Source organism: Pinus tabuliformis, chromosome 8 (genome assembly GCF_031772625.1).
Source record: "Pinus tabuliformis cultivar Carrire ecotype Pingquan chromosome 8, CPIR1, whole genome shotgun sequence".
Taxonomy (NCBI): domain Eukaryota; kingdom Viridiplantae; phylum Streptophyta; class Pinopsida; order Pinales; family Pinaceae; genus Pinus; species Pinus tabuliformis.
This window is the reverse complement of record NC_142294.1, coordinates 1,538,276,174-1,538,293,097: the sequence shown is the minus strand read 5'-3', so window position 1 is coordinate 1,538,293,097 and position 16,924 is coordinate 1,538,276,174. Positions and strand designations below refer to the sequence as shown.

The window sequence follows — 16,924 nt, the reverse complement described above, 5'->3', positions numbered from 1 at the left end:
CAGAGGAGGAAAATAAAAAACCAATTTTCGAGCGGGTTTTCTCTGTGCTGTTTGTCGACCCGAAATCATTGTGGACCGTCGGATCCACTAAGCGTAGATCAACGACGGAGGAGTGTCGTGGAGTTTGATTGAGCGGGAAAAGATCTTAACTGTTGGATCATGGAAAGAAATGGATAGTGGAGATCGGTTTAATCGGCGATCGGAGGAAGGTTAAGTGAAGGTGCGATGGAATGTTGTTAAGCGATGCACCAATAGCGATGGAGCGGACCCGATGAAGTTATTAATGCGGGTGGATTCTTTTTGAAGTCCGGAAAGGACCAAGGAAAAGGGCGATAAGGCAAGTTATTGCGTGTTTGTGGATTATTTCTACTATAACGCAGCAAAGTGGTATTTCGGGCGGAGGAGGGATGGTAAGTGGTATTGAAGGGTAGTCGCCTGATTCCACTAACCGAGCGACACGTAGCAGCGAAGGAAAATAAAAAACCGCTTTTCAGATGGGTTTTCTCCATGCTATTTGACGACCCGAAATCGCTGTGGACCGTCGGATCCACTAAGAGCAGATCAATGACAGAGGAGTGTCATGTAGTGTGATTAAGCAGGAAAATTTATTGACCGTTGGATTGAGGAAAGAAATGGATGGTGGAGATCGGTTTAATCGGCGATCAGAGAAAGGTTAAGTGAAGGTGCGTTGGAATGCTGTTAAGCGATGCACTGATAGCGAATGGAGCCAACCCTATGAAGTTATTAACGCGGGTGATTTCTTTTTGAAGTCCGGCAAGGACTGAGGAAAAGAGCGAAAAGGCAAGTTATTGCGTGTTTGTGGGTATTTCTATTATAAATGGATTATAATAGAAATATAGCGCGATCAGAAGGTTTATGTGATAAGCGAGATTTTTGATATCAAGAGCTTAAGGGTTCATGTGCGCTGGTTATCCAGAGCGCCACTCTAAGGACGGTTAGATAGATGGGGCAGTTTTTGCGTACTCTCTAGTGGGCGAATTGTTTAGATGACAGTCCTGTTGTAGTTTTGATTAGTTAACCCAACTTTCTATTGATTGGTTCAGGGCGCTGGTGCTGCTGTTGTACAATATGTATTTTCTCTTGACTAATAGAAGGTTCCACTCTTACTTGATCAAAAAAAAAGATTTATGAATACTTGTATCAAATATTAAAACATCGAGAAGCTTTACTTGAAATTGAAAACAAATACTTAACATATTTCAACATCCTTATATATCTGATCCACCAACATTTTATTTGTTTATTTGTTGTTTGAATTAAAATCACCCTTGGTATGCATGATGCATATGGATGAAAGAGACCAAGTGAGATTAATATGAGAGATATCAATGAAAGAGATAGAGAGATTGATGATAGAAGTTTGGTTGAGTTGGTATCTATATCTTTTTCCAAACATATATCTCAATAAACACTAATGATACTATAAATTTGGTTGCATATATGATTAATTTGTCATTTCATTTTATATGTTGGTTTTTTATGGCAAAGTCCAAGTGTTTTATGTTTTTCATTGGAATCCGACAATATAATTTTTAAAAAATATATTATTTTTCATCGTTTAAAATTTTTATTTGAATGCATAAATAAATTCACAAACTTGAAAAACCATTAAAACATTCCATTTATACAATTTAACAACTCAAATCTACCATTCTAATCATTCTAACCAAATTTCAAATAAAACTAACTCAAACAAAAAATACAGACATTTAAATTTCTCTTTCTCGTTATTTCAAATAAAACTAACTCAAACAAAAAAAATACAAACATTTAAACTTCTCTTTCTCGTTAATATTCTCAATATTTACAAGCATCATATTTTTTGTACTTATAAATCCAATTATTTTAAACCTTTTGCTTATTTGCAATTTATCTAGTAAACAAATAACGAACCATAGATTCACAATTATAATAGGATGCAAAATACTTAAAACTATAATTAATTATAATGTTGAGACACTTGTCCAAATACTATTTAGCATATGAACATGAACATGCAGGGTTTCTTCTTCTTGCATGAAATGTTGATTCAATATCTTTTTTGTTATTTGGATGTTACAAAGTATTTACAAAACTATTAAACTTCATTGTGAGAAATAAAAAACTTATTCTTGGGTTATATCTATACACATTGAAAAATACACATATAGAAAGATCATGAAACGCTTTGCAAATCGTTTTGAGTCTCATCCCCACCCTCTACGAAAACAACGCCATCAATTATTCATTCTTGCTTTTGTATGAACTTTGAATTACTCTTTGCTCATATCTATACTTAATAAGAAGACACTTCAATGCAAAATATATATCATATAGTTTTAAACACTTTTTGAAAAAGATTATTTACTAAAAAAACAACAAAATTGAATTATAAGAATGTTGAGTCATGATTCTCACCTTACAAGGTAATTGTTTCATGTTTCTCCCTTCAACTTCAATACAAATAGATGAATATTCCACAACTAATGGCAGAAACACATGCCAAATCAAGGTGCCTATTGGTGTTGACGAAACAAAAATGAAGGTAATAACATGAAGAGTCTCATTGGCGATGCCATTAGACTCTGAGTGTGTGATATTGTTAGACGAAATATGACAATGAAATTTAAATTCAATGGTCAGATATATTAGCATTTTCCAAAAAGGTACAAAGAGAGGCTAATAGGATTGTTAAATTGGAATTGTTGAATTGGAAAAGTTGTACTTTGATTTGGAATAATAATTGTTGTATTAGATTTAGGTTGTTTCGAGTGTGTGTATTAAGTTGGTAATACACAATTAAAATAATAATTGAAATATTGAGATGATGAAAGTTGATTGAGATATAATTTACCACTTATTTTACCAATGAAAGATTTAAAATCATTGTGAAGAAATATTGATTTTCTAGAATGGGCAATTTCTACTAAGAAGAAACAACAGGTACAGGCGTTCTATGTCATTTTATGAAAGGTCTTTAATAATGAAAAATCCATATGTCTAATATTGTGGCATTCAAAATGTATGGTGTATTCTTATTCTCATTTATATTCCATATTATTGATGATTATCTCATTTAGGAAATTATCTATAATTGTTGTAAATCAAGACAATGTATTATTACTCTACATCAAGTTGAACTAGACCCAAAGGATGACAAATTAGAAGAATCCTTCTATTGTTGTATATTAGTTGCTTCAATAGTAGGTTTTGGATAATATTGTTTGCTGAAAGAGATCTTTGCTTAATGGACCACAACCAGTGGTCATAGGTTATTTCATAGTGCATAACATTCCACATATGCATTGCCCCATCTCCATGGAGTCCTATAGTGAGCCTTACCACAAATCAAAGAGTGTTTTTTATTGGAGTTGGGATTTGAAAAATATTTAATTCATTAGAAATATAATTAGTATTATAATAATAATTTTTACAATTTAATTAAAATCAAATGTGAAAAACTAGTATCTCGTTACAAACATTTTTCCTTCCAATTTTTACGCAATACAATAAAATATTAAGCAATAGAAAAAAATAGTATTCTTCCATAAAAATATGTGAGTAAACCTATGTTGTTCTATCTAAATTACAAGGTTTCACCATGATATTCTTCCATAAAACATGCAAGTAAACCTGTGTTGTTCTATCTGAATTAGAAGGTTTCACCAATGTTAGTGCCCTCCTCATTAAAGGAACAACATGAGTGCCTGATGACTTGTCCTTCACCTTAGCTTCCCCACTCTGGCATCGTAAGCCATAGTTGACTTGGTCCTCTTGTGGCTTGTCCTTCACATTCGCTTCCCCGCTCTAACATCCCTCACTTGGTCCTCTTGCGGCTTGTCCTTCACATTCGCCTCCCCACTATAACATCCCTCTACAGATCTCACAGGTTTGGATCCATGGACACAGAGCTTCTAATTTTTTCCCCTTTATGATGATGATGCTTGTGCTCATGATTCACGTTTTCTCCACAAGTCTGGATCCATGGACATAGAGCTTCTAAGTTTTTCCCCTTTATGATGATGATGCTTGTGCTCATGATTCACGTTTTCTCCACAAGTCTGAGGATGGAGACTCTAACAACATCCTTTTATTTACCTCTCATTCTTATTTTTTTCCGTATGTAAAGACTTAAATTATGATTTTTTTCCTTATGTAAAGACTTAAATTATGATGGGAAGTCACTAACGAAAAATATATTATTAACCTAAATATCAAATATTTTTAAAGATTTTAATTTTGAATGACTTTTTTTGCAAAGTTTAAAAATAAAAAATCACTACACTTATTTCAAAAGCATGCACAAATATAGGAACAATATCTATAAATAATGACATAAAATATATGAAGCAATTATCCATATTGAAATATTTATTTTTGCAATGTTAAATATTATAAATTGCATTGGTCAATGTTATAACAACGTTGTTTTATCAACATTTAATTAAATGATTTATTTTATCAATAATGTCAATGTGTGAGCTTGTTATGTTGTTGGTACATACAACAACAACCATTGAACTTTCTAAATGTAATACTTATTCATGTGTCTTGTAACTCTGAAAAAGTAATTGAAGATCCCGACAGATTGAAAATATTAAAAGAAAAATATTATTTATATTTTCCAAATTTTAATTTATAATGTAATCATGGTGGTTATCTAGAGTTTTCTTATCACTTTGATGCCTAAACAATAAAATACAAATAGGTAGTCGCATGAGTTTGTACTCCTTAAATTGCACTGCTTGTAAATAGTAAACCTACTCCTTTCAAATGTGTCAAGTTAGGAAAAACTAACCCCTCCCTTCTGTATATACGAAACTTCAAATATAAAATTATAACATAAAAGACTCAACGGAAATGTGCACCGCTTGTAAATAGTAAACCTACTTCTTTCAAAATTGTGAGGTTAGGAAAAACTAACTCCTCCTCCCTTCTATATATGAAACTTCGAATAGAAAACATGAAAGACTCAACGGAAATCTGCGTAGTATCAAATTAGTCAGGGTAAAAAAGCATTAACCATGCTCAATGTACTGATGCTACAATTCTAATAGGAGGTGCCTTGGTCATTATTTGACTCTGATCTTTTTATAAATTAAATTGGTTATTATAATAAATAAATATAAATATTAATTTAGTATTATCAATAAATAATTTCATAGTTATATAAACAATTAAGGGTTATAAATTAATCGCTAAATTTTAATTAGAATTTAAAAAATAATAAATATTATTTTATTAATTAAATAATGAATTTTTAAAGGCTAGTTTTTAATAGCAACTTTGTTATTTATTCAGTATTTAGTAGGATCTATAGATTTTTTCACCGTTGTCTTGAGTGGATCTATAGATTTTTTCATCTTTGTCTTGAGATGAACCACATTAATTGGTTCAAAACAGCTTCTGGAAGATGCATCCTTGCTATTTATTCGGTAGGATCTATGGACTTTTTAACTTTGTCTTGAGATAAACCACATTAGTTGATTCAAAAAAGTCGCCAAAGAATAATGATATGATTAATCCGAAAAACATATTTATTACATGATTTCCAACATCAAATTGGTTCGGAATAGTTTCTTATGTGTTTGACGTGATAGTTTCTTATGTGCTTGACTTGATTTAGTTAATAAACTCAACAACCAAATTCCTCAACTAACTCCAATACATATCAAAAACAAAATACAATTTCCATTTCAAGAACAATGACACTCTTATAAATACTTGGGCATGCCTTCTCGATAAAAATAAAACATAATGAAATGAAATGATATTTTAAGGTCACAAGACTAGAAATAGTCTATGAGACCATTAGTTCCCTGTTTTTCACTCTTTGCAATTCAATCCTTTTCCGATTCAAATTGATGATGAGCTGACCCAACCTTCCAACAATCTCCTCGCTAAAAAGACAATGCCAAGAAACTAATGCTAACATGTTCTCATAACTTTCTCTGATGTCTTTGAATGCATCACATTCCAAAATGAAATGTTTTTCCGATTCCACAGCCCAGACGTGCAAAATGTGCACACCCTTTCTTCCCAAGCTTCTTTAGCTCTTTTCCATCGTCTTGTTTCACACTAAAGTTGATGTGAGTTGGTCCTTAATTGAGCAATAAGAACCTTTGCCCTCCACAAAACGCTAGCTTCAATGAACTCTTTTTGTTGTAAATCACACGTAGGGTTGAATTCCTCAATGTAATATTTCTTCTTTCTACCCAACTCTTTTCCCCATACCTTCTTACGAAACTTCTCCATAACAAAATTCTTTAGCTCCTTGCTATTTGTGGGACAGGGATTGAGGTAGATATCCCATTTTTGCATCCATGTGTAGTTTTGTTTCATCCATGTTAGATATCCCATTTTTGCATCCATGTGTAGTTTTGTTTCATCCATGTTTTCTTTCTTTCACTGATGCCTCCATTGAAGATAACATTAGGCCATCTACTTACTCTCATTTGTTCAATTCTTTTTAGGTATCTTATGAGCCACACCATAGCAATTGCTTCAATGGAAGTTGCTCCTATTTCACTCAGCATTATCTCATAAGGTACCGAACTTTTTATTTTGAACTTTCTTATGATCAAGTATTTTTGGATTTTCTCAATTTGTTTCCATTTTGAGACGAGAGCGCTGCTAGCCCACAATTCACACCCAAATAGCATCACTGGACAAACTAGGAGTCCAAAAAGCACTTTAATCGTTTTCCAATCCCATAACTCTGCCTCTCTACATCTGTTTTGAATTGCATATAATGCTTTCCACCCTCCTAAAATTCTCTTCTTTCTGCAGTCCTCCCAATTGAGTTTGTTATTGAAATCAATCCCAAGGTACTTGTACTCCTTTACTTCTTCAAGAATGTTGTCTTCAAAGAAGAAAGTATGTTGGCTATGCTTCTTTTTATTAGAAAAAATCATTATTTTGGTCTTGCTAGTATTGACTTGCATCCCCACTACTCTACAAAAATGCTCAAGGGCATATAAGTGCATTTGCAATCCATGGGCCGATTTAGAAATCAATACAATATCATCAGCATATAAAAGAAGCTTTATCACAAACTCCCCCAACCGAACACCATCTCCACCTTGCAGATTTAGCCACTCTTCCAATTTATCAATATATAGACCAAAAAGAGTGGGGGATAGAGGGCAACCTTGCTTGACTCCAATGTCACTTCTAAAGCCTTTTGAAATACACTTCTAAAGCCTTTTGAAATACATGCTGAGGTTCTAATTTTGACTTTCACTTCTTCATAAAGTCTATGGACAGCGGCTCTATAATGCACAGGAATTTCAAGTTCTTCCATTCTATGCCACAACTTATCCCTAGGGACTGTGTCAAATGCTTTTTTGAAGTCAACAAAGCAACAAAATACTTCTTCTTTGTCCTTCCAAACCTTTTCAACAATGTGTCTCAACATGATGCCATGATCCACTGTAGAATGTTTCGGCCTAAACCCCGCTTGTCCTCTTGCCCTCTTCTCTTTTACTTCTGCCCACTTGCTAATTTTGTCTTCTACCATGTTACTGAAAAGCTTTGCAAACAAATAATTGATCATAATTGTTCTATAATTGGATGGATTATTAACGTCTCCACTTTTAAAAAGGGGTATTGCATATATAAAGAACTTGGTGACTAAATCTTGCAAGACAATCTATCCCCCTAAAATTTATCCTCTTTGCTATTCCCATCCATCAATAAGTTGCTTTGTTTGTCCAATAGAAGTTATGCACCACATTAGGATCTCAAGAAAATTCCATGACAATTCCATGACAAGAAAGAAAAATTGAAAAAAAAACTATCATCCTATAAGTGAGTATCTGAAACCAAAACGAACTTTAAAATAATTTGATTCATTGATGTAATGGATAATAATAGCATTCTTATTTTTAATAAAGATAAATTTTACCAAGACGAACTTTAAATTAATTTGATTCATTCAAATGTTATGAATAATAATGGCAATTTTATTTTTAATAAAGATATTTTTTAACATTAAAAGCAGAGTTAACACATAGAAACCAAGACGAACTTTGGTTTAATAAATTTTATCAAGACGAACTTTAAATTAATTTGATTCATTCAAATGTTATGAATAATAATGGCAATTTTATTTTTTAATAAAGATATTTTTTAACATTAAAAGCAGAGTTAACAAATAGAAACCAAGACGAACTTTGGTTTAATTATAAACCAGACTGAGAATAATGGCATCGTTATTTTTAATTGAATAATTTTAACATTAAAAAAGTTAACAAATAGAAACCAAGACGAACTTGGTTTAATTTTATAAACAAGAATAAGAATAATGATATTGTTATTTTTTAATAGAATAATTTTAACATTAAAAAGAAGTCTCAAAAATAGGTCACCTATAAAAGGCGATTGATCATAACAAAAATATTCACTACTTTCTTGTTTTGAACAAGGCCGAAATAAACTTCATGAGATAAAGCCACTAATTTCTGTAGTAATAACTGCTCATCAGAATTATCTTTCTTGTTTTGAACAGGGCCGAAATAAACTTCATTGCATAAGGCCACTGATTTCTTGTTTTGAACAAGGCCGAAATAAACTTCATGAGATAAAGCCACTAATTTCTGTAGTAATAACTGCTCATCAGAATTATCTTTCTTGTTTTGAACAGGGCCGAAATAAACTTCATTGCATAAGGCCACTAATTTCTGTAGAAATAACTGCTCATCATAATTATCCATTGATACCCTAGAATTATCCAGAGCAATTTGGAAGGTTTAATATGGTAATTCATTGATATCCTAGAACTATCCAGATTAATTTGGAAAGTTTAACATGGTAATCTAACATGTTGAATTCTTTATAGATAAGAAGAGGATATAACACAAGTCTGTTATGTATTAAAATTTATAATGCATTGCTTCTATAAATGTGTTTTGACAATTGTCTTTAATCTAGCCTACGGTACGATCCATCTTCAGAAGTGTTGGCAAGCGCATCAGTTCCGGAATGGCTTGGGTTCCAGAGTATGAAAGTACATGACAAATTTGCTGTTAATGTTATAACATTGATGCCTCTACTACATCAATGTTTAGTTTCACTCTCCAGCATTCCTGCCAGGTTGTCAGCCATGTTTATGTTTCCATTTTCAACTCGATCTTAGGGCCATTGTCTCCCTTTCTCCTTTTTCTACATGCTCCCCGTTTCTTAAGGAGTTACCACTGAGAAAAGAATGAAAGAGCTCATAGCATAATTCTTTTTGTCTGGTAGACTCTGCTATAAATGCTGGGACATTAAATACTTAAACCGCTTCAGTGGCCCATGTTGGCCCTGTGGTTGCAATCCTGCTTACAATTTGATCATAGAATTGATGCAGGAAAAATCATAAATCAAGCTGAGATACCATTACACTGCATAGTGCAATACACTTCCTAATGCGGCAGCCAGTTTACTCATCCTTTCTTTCCGAAAAGTACCCGTTAGCCATTAAATGGACACCATGTCATGACAAATATAAGCATGTCAATTTTTACTATCAACACATGAATTGACTTCCCCTTTTAGGGTTCTAGGCACTTCTTTATTCTGTTGTTACATCTCAAATCTTCAAATGACGTTACTAGCGCAAATGCTAGCACCGAAACCCATAATATCATTAAGGTCAGGCGTGTACACTGCATATATCTCGGTCGCTATGCACGCTCATGCATGATATACTTGCTATCACATGATATACTTGCTATCAGTGTCACCAATAATCCCCACATGAACATGATCCATCCTTGAAATGATGGAAACGGTTAGCATCCCTTACAATTATTTCTCTCTCGATAATCTTGGAGACGAATCTAGTGGCATCGGGGAAGTCACCACAGACTCGAAGGTTTTTCGTGATCCTGATAGGGGTACCAGGGCTTGCGTTTATAAGGCCAAAAGCTATGGCTAGCTTTTCACTGTGACTATGCAGCATGTCTTCCTTTGCCTCTTCCTCCACATCATGCAGTGCAAAATTTGTGTCCAGGACGTACCCTGCTTCCTCCATCTGCCTGCTTCCTCCATCTGCTTAGCCAAGCTGTTCAACATTGCATATATTTTCTCAGAGTGTGACTTGTCTCCCACAATGAATGCATGGACTCTTTTTTTTACCTCAAACAGGCTGCAGCCTGGCATCTTTTTAATGCCTCGGTCTTTCATCAGTGTCCTCACCTTTGAAACATTATCCTACCTTAATGCCTCGGTCTTTCATTAGTGTCCTCACCTTTGAAACATTATCCCACCTTCCAGCTGCAGCATAAATATTTGACAGAAGTACATAATATCCAGCTTTTTCAGGGTCAACTCAAAGAGGCAATCATGCATGCATAATGCTGCACTCTAGGTGTGATGCAGTAATCTCGATTTTTAGGTGTGATGCAGTAATCTCGATTCATGCAATAAAAGTATTCCCAGCCCTCTTCTAGTAACCCGGCATGACTACAAGCAGACAAAACACAAACGAATGTGACCCAGCCCTCTTCTAGTAACCCGGCATGACTACAAGCAGACAAAACACAAACGAATGTGATGGAGTCTGGGTTGATACATGTTTGTCGCATTTTTGGAAAAAGACCAAAAGCATCTTCACCTTGCCCATGCATACCATATCCTGCTATCATTGTATTCCATGACACAACATCTCTTGATGTTGGTAATTGTTCCCTAGCTGTCCTATTACCAGTACTCTATTGCTAATTTGCTACTATTAACTGTCTGGCCAAATCACAAACTTTAAATACGTCATAATATTAAACATTTTTGTTAGCATAAGCCTTACAAACTGGCCTAGCAAAATCACAAACTTGAAATACATCATAATATTAAACCTTTTTGTTATCATGCCCAAAGTGGGCAGTCCTTTTTCTTCCTACAACTGATGCACCATGGATGGGTTTGTTCTAATGAAATGCTCAGAATGTTGTTCCACAGAGTCTTTGTCCTTTGCTGCTGCTTGCTCTTGTCTAAAGGAACCAATGAAGATTGTTGGTGAGGCACAAGGGACCTCAGATCTACAAACCCAGGATGTTGCTCCAGCTCCAAATGTCGAACTCTCTCCTGGAATTCTTGTATTAAGTCTTCTTGATCTTGCAGTTTCTACCTAATGCTCTCTTCCCCTACTTCCACGAGGATTATTTTCTTTTTATGCTCGTCCATCTGGGCATTCATCCTAAACATTTGTTTTCTTGTTGGTTTTAGTTCTTTTTCATAATTGTCCTCCCAATCCCTTCGCCATGTCTCCATTCTCCCCATCGCTTGTGCTAGAATTTCTTGACTGTTGTCACAAAGGCACTCACAACATCTAATTGAATAAAAAAATGTGGTCTTGGTGATTTTCCTTTTCGCTTGATCCAAAGGGCATTCACCCTAAGCATTTGTTTTCTTGTTGGTTTTAGTTCTTTTTCATAATTGTGCTCCCAATCCCTTCTCCATATCTCCATTCTCCCCATCGCTTGTGCTAGAATTTCTTGACTGTTGTCACAAAGGCACTCACAACATCTAATTGAATAAAAAATGTGGTCTTGGTGATTTTCCTTTTCGCTTGATCCAAAGTATATAATTTGAGTATTAGCCCAGAATTCTTCTATCATATCAGAATGTGAAAAACAAGTATACCCATACAAGATCTCATGGAAACAACTATTCAGACTTTAGTAAACACCGGAAGGACCAACCCAAGAGAGAGTAGTGAGAGGCTGGATTGTATTGTCTAACAAAACATCCCTCCCTAAAAAAACTCCACAAAGGAATATGCCTAAAGTTCCCTAGGAATTTCTTGAATCTTGTGAACAAGAAGGCATAGAATTAACAAATAGAGTGCCTGAGCTTGAGGTCGAAATCCAAATTGCAACCAAGTCCGGTTTTCCCTGCTCCTAAAGTCAAGCTTTCAGGTTCTCATAGCTTCCTCCAAGGAATCCCCACTAAAAATGTTCTAAATCCAACCTTCCAACTGGAACCGGACCTTCCAACTGGAAAAGAAAAGAACAAAATTGTAAGCCTCTGATCTCTCCTACTAAACCAGAATTGAAACTTTCAGATGTCCATCAAAAGGTGAAGAAAAATCCTACACGTTTTGCGCCATCCCATCTGTGCATTTTACCAGGGATAATAAAGAGTGCCTCTTGTCAGAAATTAGAATGAATTAATGACAAAACAGGCCACCTTTATTTCCTATGCAAAGCCTTGTTGTAATTGGATTGCCACTTGTCACATTGTTATTGTGATCATTCAATAAGAAGAGTGGGTAAAACTCTTGGGGCATTGTCTCACCCACTTTTCCAAATTTGACCAAAAGGAAAGGAGCAGGCCTTATTGGCCATTACATCACAGGAAGAAATTTAACTTCCTCAGGTCCTTTTAACAATTTGAGTGCAACATAGCAATCTAGACGGAGGTTTTTAGGGAGAGTTTTAAAGACCATATAATGAATGACTATAATTGAATCTCTAACCATTGTCATATTTTGTCATATATTTGATCCCTTGGTTCTTCAGAATCTATACCCATCCAGAGAGCCAAATCTGGGCCTGATTATTTGAAGTATCTCCAATTAACGAGGCATATGATGTTTCTTGTTTTCCTTTTGGTAAAGTAAACCCTCTGCCCCCTCCTCGCACCTGCTGCCTCAACAAGTGAAAAGTTCTCCTCGCACCTGCTGCCTCAACCAGTGAAAAGTTATGGTTATGACAAGGCTTCCATTTTTTGGACAGTTCAACGTCTTACACATAGCTATACACATCTTACACATAGCTGTGCACATAGCTATTGGGAGCAGGAGTGCAAATTGCCAATTTCCAAAAGGCTCTGGGAGTGAAGTGTTTCGAGATTGTTTTTTTATATAATATATATTTTAATATATTTTGATGCATGCGGAATGGTGAATTAGTTGCAGAAAATATGAAAATGTAGATTTTTTTAGTAGACCAATGATAATCATTAAAGCATGAAACATTTAGCATAAAAATATCATCAGCCATCTGGCAGTTATCCAGTGATCAACCATAACATCAGCCTTGTATCAAGTTTTAATGTTTGTGCTAAAAATATGTAACAAATAATATCAACCATGAAAAGAATCAAAAATCATTAGCAAAGAGTTATAATATGTAGTCAGCAGCTCAAACTTCAACTGTGATATAATGTTTACAAAATAGGCTTTCATAAAGACAAATAATTATAAAACTAAAGACAAATAATTATAAGTTCTAGAATCTAGACTCTAAATTGAAAAAGAGAGAATTTTATAATCAACTATTTCTTAACCCTCTTGCGACGAGCATTTTCTAGTTTCTTCTCCTTTGGTCTAGTAGCAACGGGGATTGTACCAGGAGCACTCCCCTCTAAAGCAAAGCTTCGAGGGTGTGAGCATTAGCTTGCAGAAGGGGCGGTGAGGGGAAGTGCTTCCCTGCAGCTAGGGGACTCTTAGTATCAAGGGATAAATGTACACATATTACCTCCACCAACCACTCCTCAGCCTCACCTTCCTTTTTGTCAATTAGGGAATTCCCAACAACAACATCTGATTGAAATCTACTTTTAATTACAAAATCATGAATCACCTTACCTTGTTGAATAATGGTCATACCAAATCTTGCCGTTATCATTTTAGCCATTATATGGTCAGGGATTTTAGCCGTTGGAGTTTCTGTTCAATCTATTTAACATGCATAGCCTGATCTGCTCATTCAACTTGTCCTGGAACACTACTTGGTTCAAAACGCATTGACAAATGAAATATATTGTGATTTACACCAAAGAATCTCTCACCTTACCTTGTTGTAGAACTGCAAATCAGATACTACACTTACTACAGTGACTAAATCAGGTTTAAAGCTTTCCTTCTGCATTTGATTTAGGAGTGTCATGGCCTAACTGGCATGTCCGTTCTGGATATATGCGGCAATCATTCCATGAAACAACATTTCTATTAGTCATATTGTCAAATAGTAAACATGCAATCTTTACACCCACATTTTGCATACATGTCTATGAGGGCAGTTTCCACAGCGATATTCAACCCAAACCCACTTTAAATTATGTAACCATGAATTCACTTACCTTGATGTAGAGCTGCTAAATGGGCACATACTAGGAGCACACTCATTATTGAGACAGAATTTGGTTTTATGCCTGTGAGCTGCTTTTGATAAAAGTGTCTCAAGGCTTCCTGGAATTTTCCATTTTGCGCATACCCAACAATAATTGCATTCCAAAAAACATTATTTCTTCTAGTCATTTTATCAAACAAATGGTGTGTAATACCTATATTCCCACATTTGGCATACAAGTCTACAAGTGCAGTCATCTAATTATGAATCCATGGATACACTTACAGCTGAACACATGCTTGTAGCAAACTCACCATAGTAACCGAGCTCGGCAAAACATCAGCCGATTGCATCATGTGAAAGAGTGTCAAGGCCTCCTCAGCATATCCATTCTGAGCATAACCACCAATCATTGCATTCCATGAGACCAAATCAGTTTTAGGCATCCCGTCAAACAACTGGCATGCAACAGTCAGACTCCCGCACTTGGCATACATAGCCACAAGAGAGTTCACAACAGAGACATCTGAAACAGATTGATTCTGAATTATATGATCATGGATCCACTTACCTCGTTGCAGGGCTCCCAAATGGGCACAAGCTTGAAGCGCACTCATTACATTGACCTGGTCGGGTTCGAGGCCCTCCATTTGCATTTGATCAAACGATGTCAAAGCCTTACTATCATATCCATTCTGGGTACACCCAACAATCAATGCATTCCATGACACTACATCTCTTTTACACATTTTGTCAAACACAAGTCGTGCAATAACAATTTTTCCACATTTCGCATACATAGAAACAAGAGAATTGCCCACACACAGATCCAACTCAAACCCGCCACTAACTATATCATCATGAATCTGTCTGCCCTCTTGCAAATCTGATAGTTCTGCGCAAGCTTTCAATACAAAGGGGAAGGTAAACTTGTCTGGTTGTATACCAACTCATTGCATCTGGTAACAAAGTGCAAGGGCTTCTTCACAAGGTCCATTCCTGGCATATCCTCTAATCAAAGCATTCCACAGAAAAACATTTCGTTCACGCATATTGTCAAAAACTTGGCGCGCAAACTCCATATTTCCGCACATAGCATACATGTTCACAAGCTTGGTAGCCACAAAAATGTTTTGCTTCATGCAAGCCGTAATCGTCTGGGCATGGACTTGGTCGAGTGATTTAACTTCCTTACATGCCTCCAAGAGAGAAGCATACGCAATAAAATCAAGTGGAAAAGGATGTTGGTTTCTAGACAAGATGTTTGAGTTGCTAGGTTGCATGGTCCAGTCATAGTTTTGCCTGTGATCATCACAAATATGAGTTATGAAGCGCAGATAAATAAGTTTGTGACTACTGGTCGTGTGGGTATGATGATGAGAAATCGAGGCCAACTGCATTCGTAAAGCCATCAAGAGGAATGCAGTAACCTACTTCTGCAAACCAAAGAGGCCATATTATTCAAATAATACTTCCTACAATAAGTGATGACAATCTTGCACAGTATGCCTTCTAACAGGAGAAGAGTTGTGTGCACGCAATCGAAGCTCTCACACAGCATGTTGATAGTTGCAGCCGAAACAATAATTATTGTGATGACAATCTTGCACAGCATGCCTTCTAACAGGAGAGTTGTGTACAGGCAATCGAAGCTCTCACACAGCATGTTGATAGTTGCAGCCGAAACATACATAAGTCGAGGACCGTGTTACTTGGAAAATGATCAGGACGGAGAGGAAGAGATCTTTCGGTTTCTGAAACCTGTAACACCTAAATGCTCACTCTGATCACTGAAGCCGCTGGCCATGAATGATTGAATTTTCTGCAGAGACGTCAGTATCATTTTCAAGAATTTTCTCACAGGTTTCAACGGCCAAACACGAACTTTGTGGATTACGTACAACAGCAGGACATTGTGGTCCACATATGTGGTCACACGTGGCGTACAGATGTCACATAAATGGCATAAATGGTCACACAAATGGTCACACACCATGTGTGGGGTACAGATGTCCGACATTTAAATGGGAGTTGTTTTTAGTGGGAATTTTTAGAATTTGGTTTAATTTCTCAAAAAATTTACTGGAATTTATTGAAATCACAAGATTGCTAGAAGTGTCTTAGGGTTTTTAATAATGGTGCTGAATCTATATATACAGTGAAAAAACTAGTTTAAATAACACAAATCAAAATTCTCACTGAATTCCGGCACCAGAAACTCTAAAAAATCGTACTATAGACAACTCCATTTAAATGTGTACATATATGATGTACAGATCCATAAATATGCACAAATGTCATTTATATATAAAAATAAACAAAATTTTAAAGTGAACTGATTCAATAGAAAAATTTTAAAATATGTTTATTTTTATGTAGTTTACAATTTATTATTTTATTTTATTAATTATATATATATATATATATATATATTATTTATTTTTTTTAATATATATTATTTATTATTAAATTAAATATATTAAATAACTTTATATAACGATCATAAATTATACGAATTATTAAAAGTTATGAAGAATTGAATAATGCCTTTTATAAATTGGAAAAAAAAAATTATGGAAACTATCGTTGCTAGGGCAAGATGGATGCAAGGAATACCATAGACCATCAGCGAAATATGTTTTTCCTGATAATGTTTACATTAACGGAAACGTGGAATGTATAATTAATGTAAATGTGGAGTGTACAATTAGTAAGTTAAAGTGTAGGCAGTGACTCCCATTCCAAGTAAGGGTGATGACGGTAAATTATTGTGCTCTCGAGGGCGATAAGTCTAAGAATTTTGAATTTTGCAAATGGTTTGTATAATTATAAATTTTAATTTAATTTTTATTATATTTATATTTTTTCAT

At 35.0% G+C, this 16,924-nt stretch overlaps 1 protein-coding gene and 1 pseudogene across 2 annotated transcripts; both read right to left on the bottom strand.

Moving 5' to 3' along the window:
- Positions 1-8,853: 8,853 nt before the first annotated feature.
- Positions 8,854-12,014, bottom strand: LOC149241786 (pentatricopeptide repeat-containing protein At3g26782, mitochondrial-like; annotated as a pseudogene). The gene is made up of 2 exons (XR_016246596.1): positions 10,232-12,014; positions 8,854-10,179 (listed from the first exon to the last, which is right to left on the bottom strand). The product of XR_016246596.1 is annotated as a pentatricopeptide repeat-containing protein At3g26782, mitochondrial-like (transcript).
- A 986-nt stretch (positions 12,015-13,000) lies between these two features.
- Positions 13,001-15,916, bottom strand: LOC149241785 (putative pentatricopeptide repeat-containing protein At3g28640). The gene is made up of 3 exons (XM_089374052.1): positions 14,369-15,916; positions 14,065-14,173; positions 13,001-13,892 (listed from the first exon to the last, which is right to left on the bottom strand). The coding sequence occupies exons 1-3, from the start codon at positions 14,852-14,854 to the stop codon at positions 13,834-13,836; spliced, it is 654 nt and encodes a 217-aa protein (XP_089230178.1). The 5' UTR covers positions 14,855-15,916; the 3' UTR covers positions 13,001-13,833.
- Between the last annotated feature and the right edge of the window lie 1,008 nt (positions 15,917-16,924).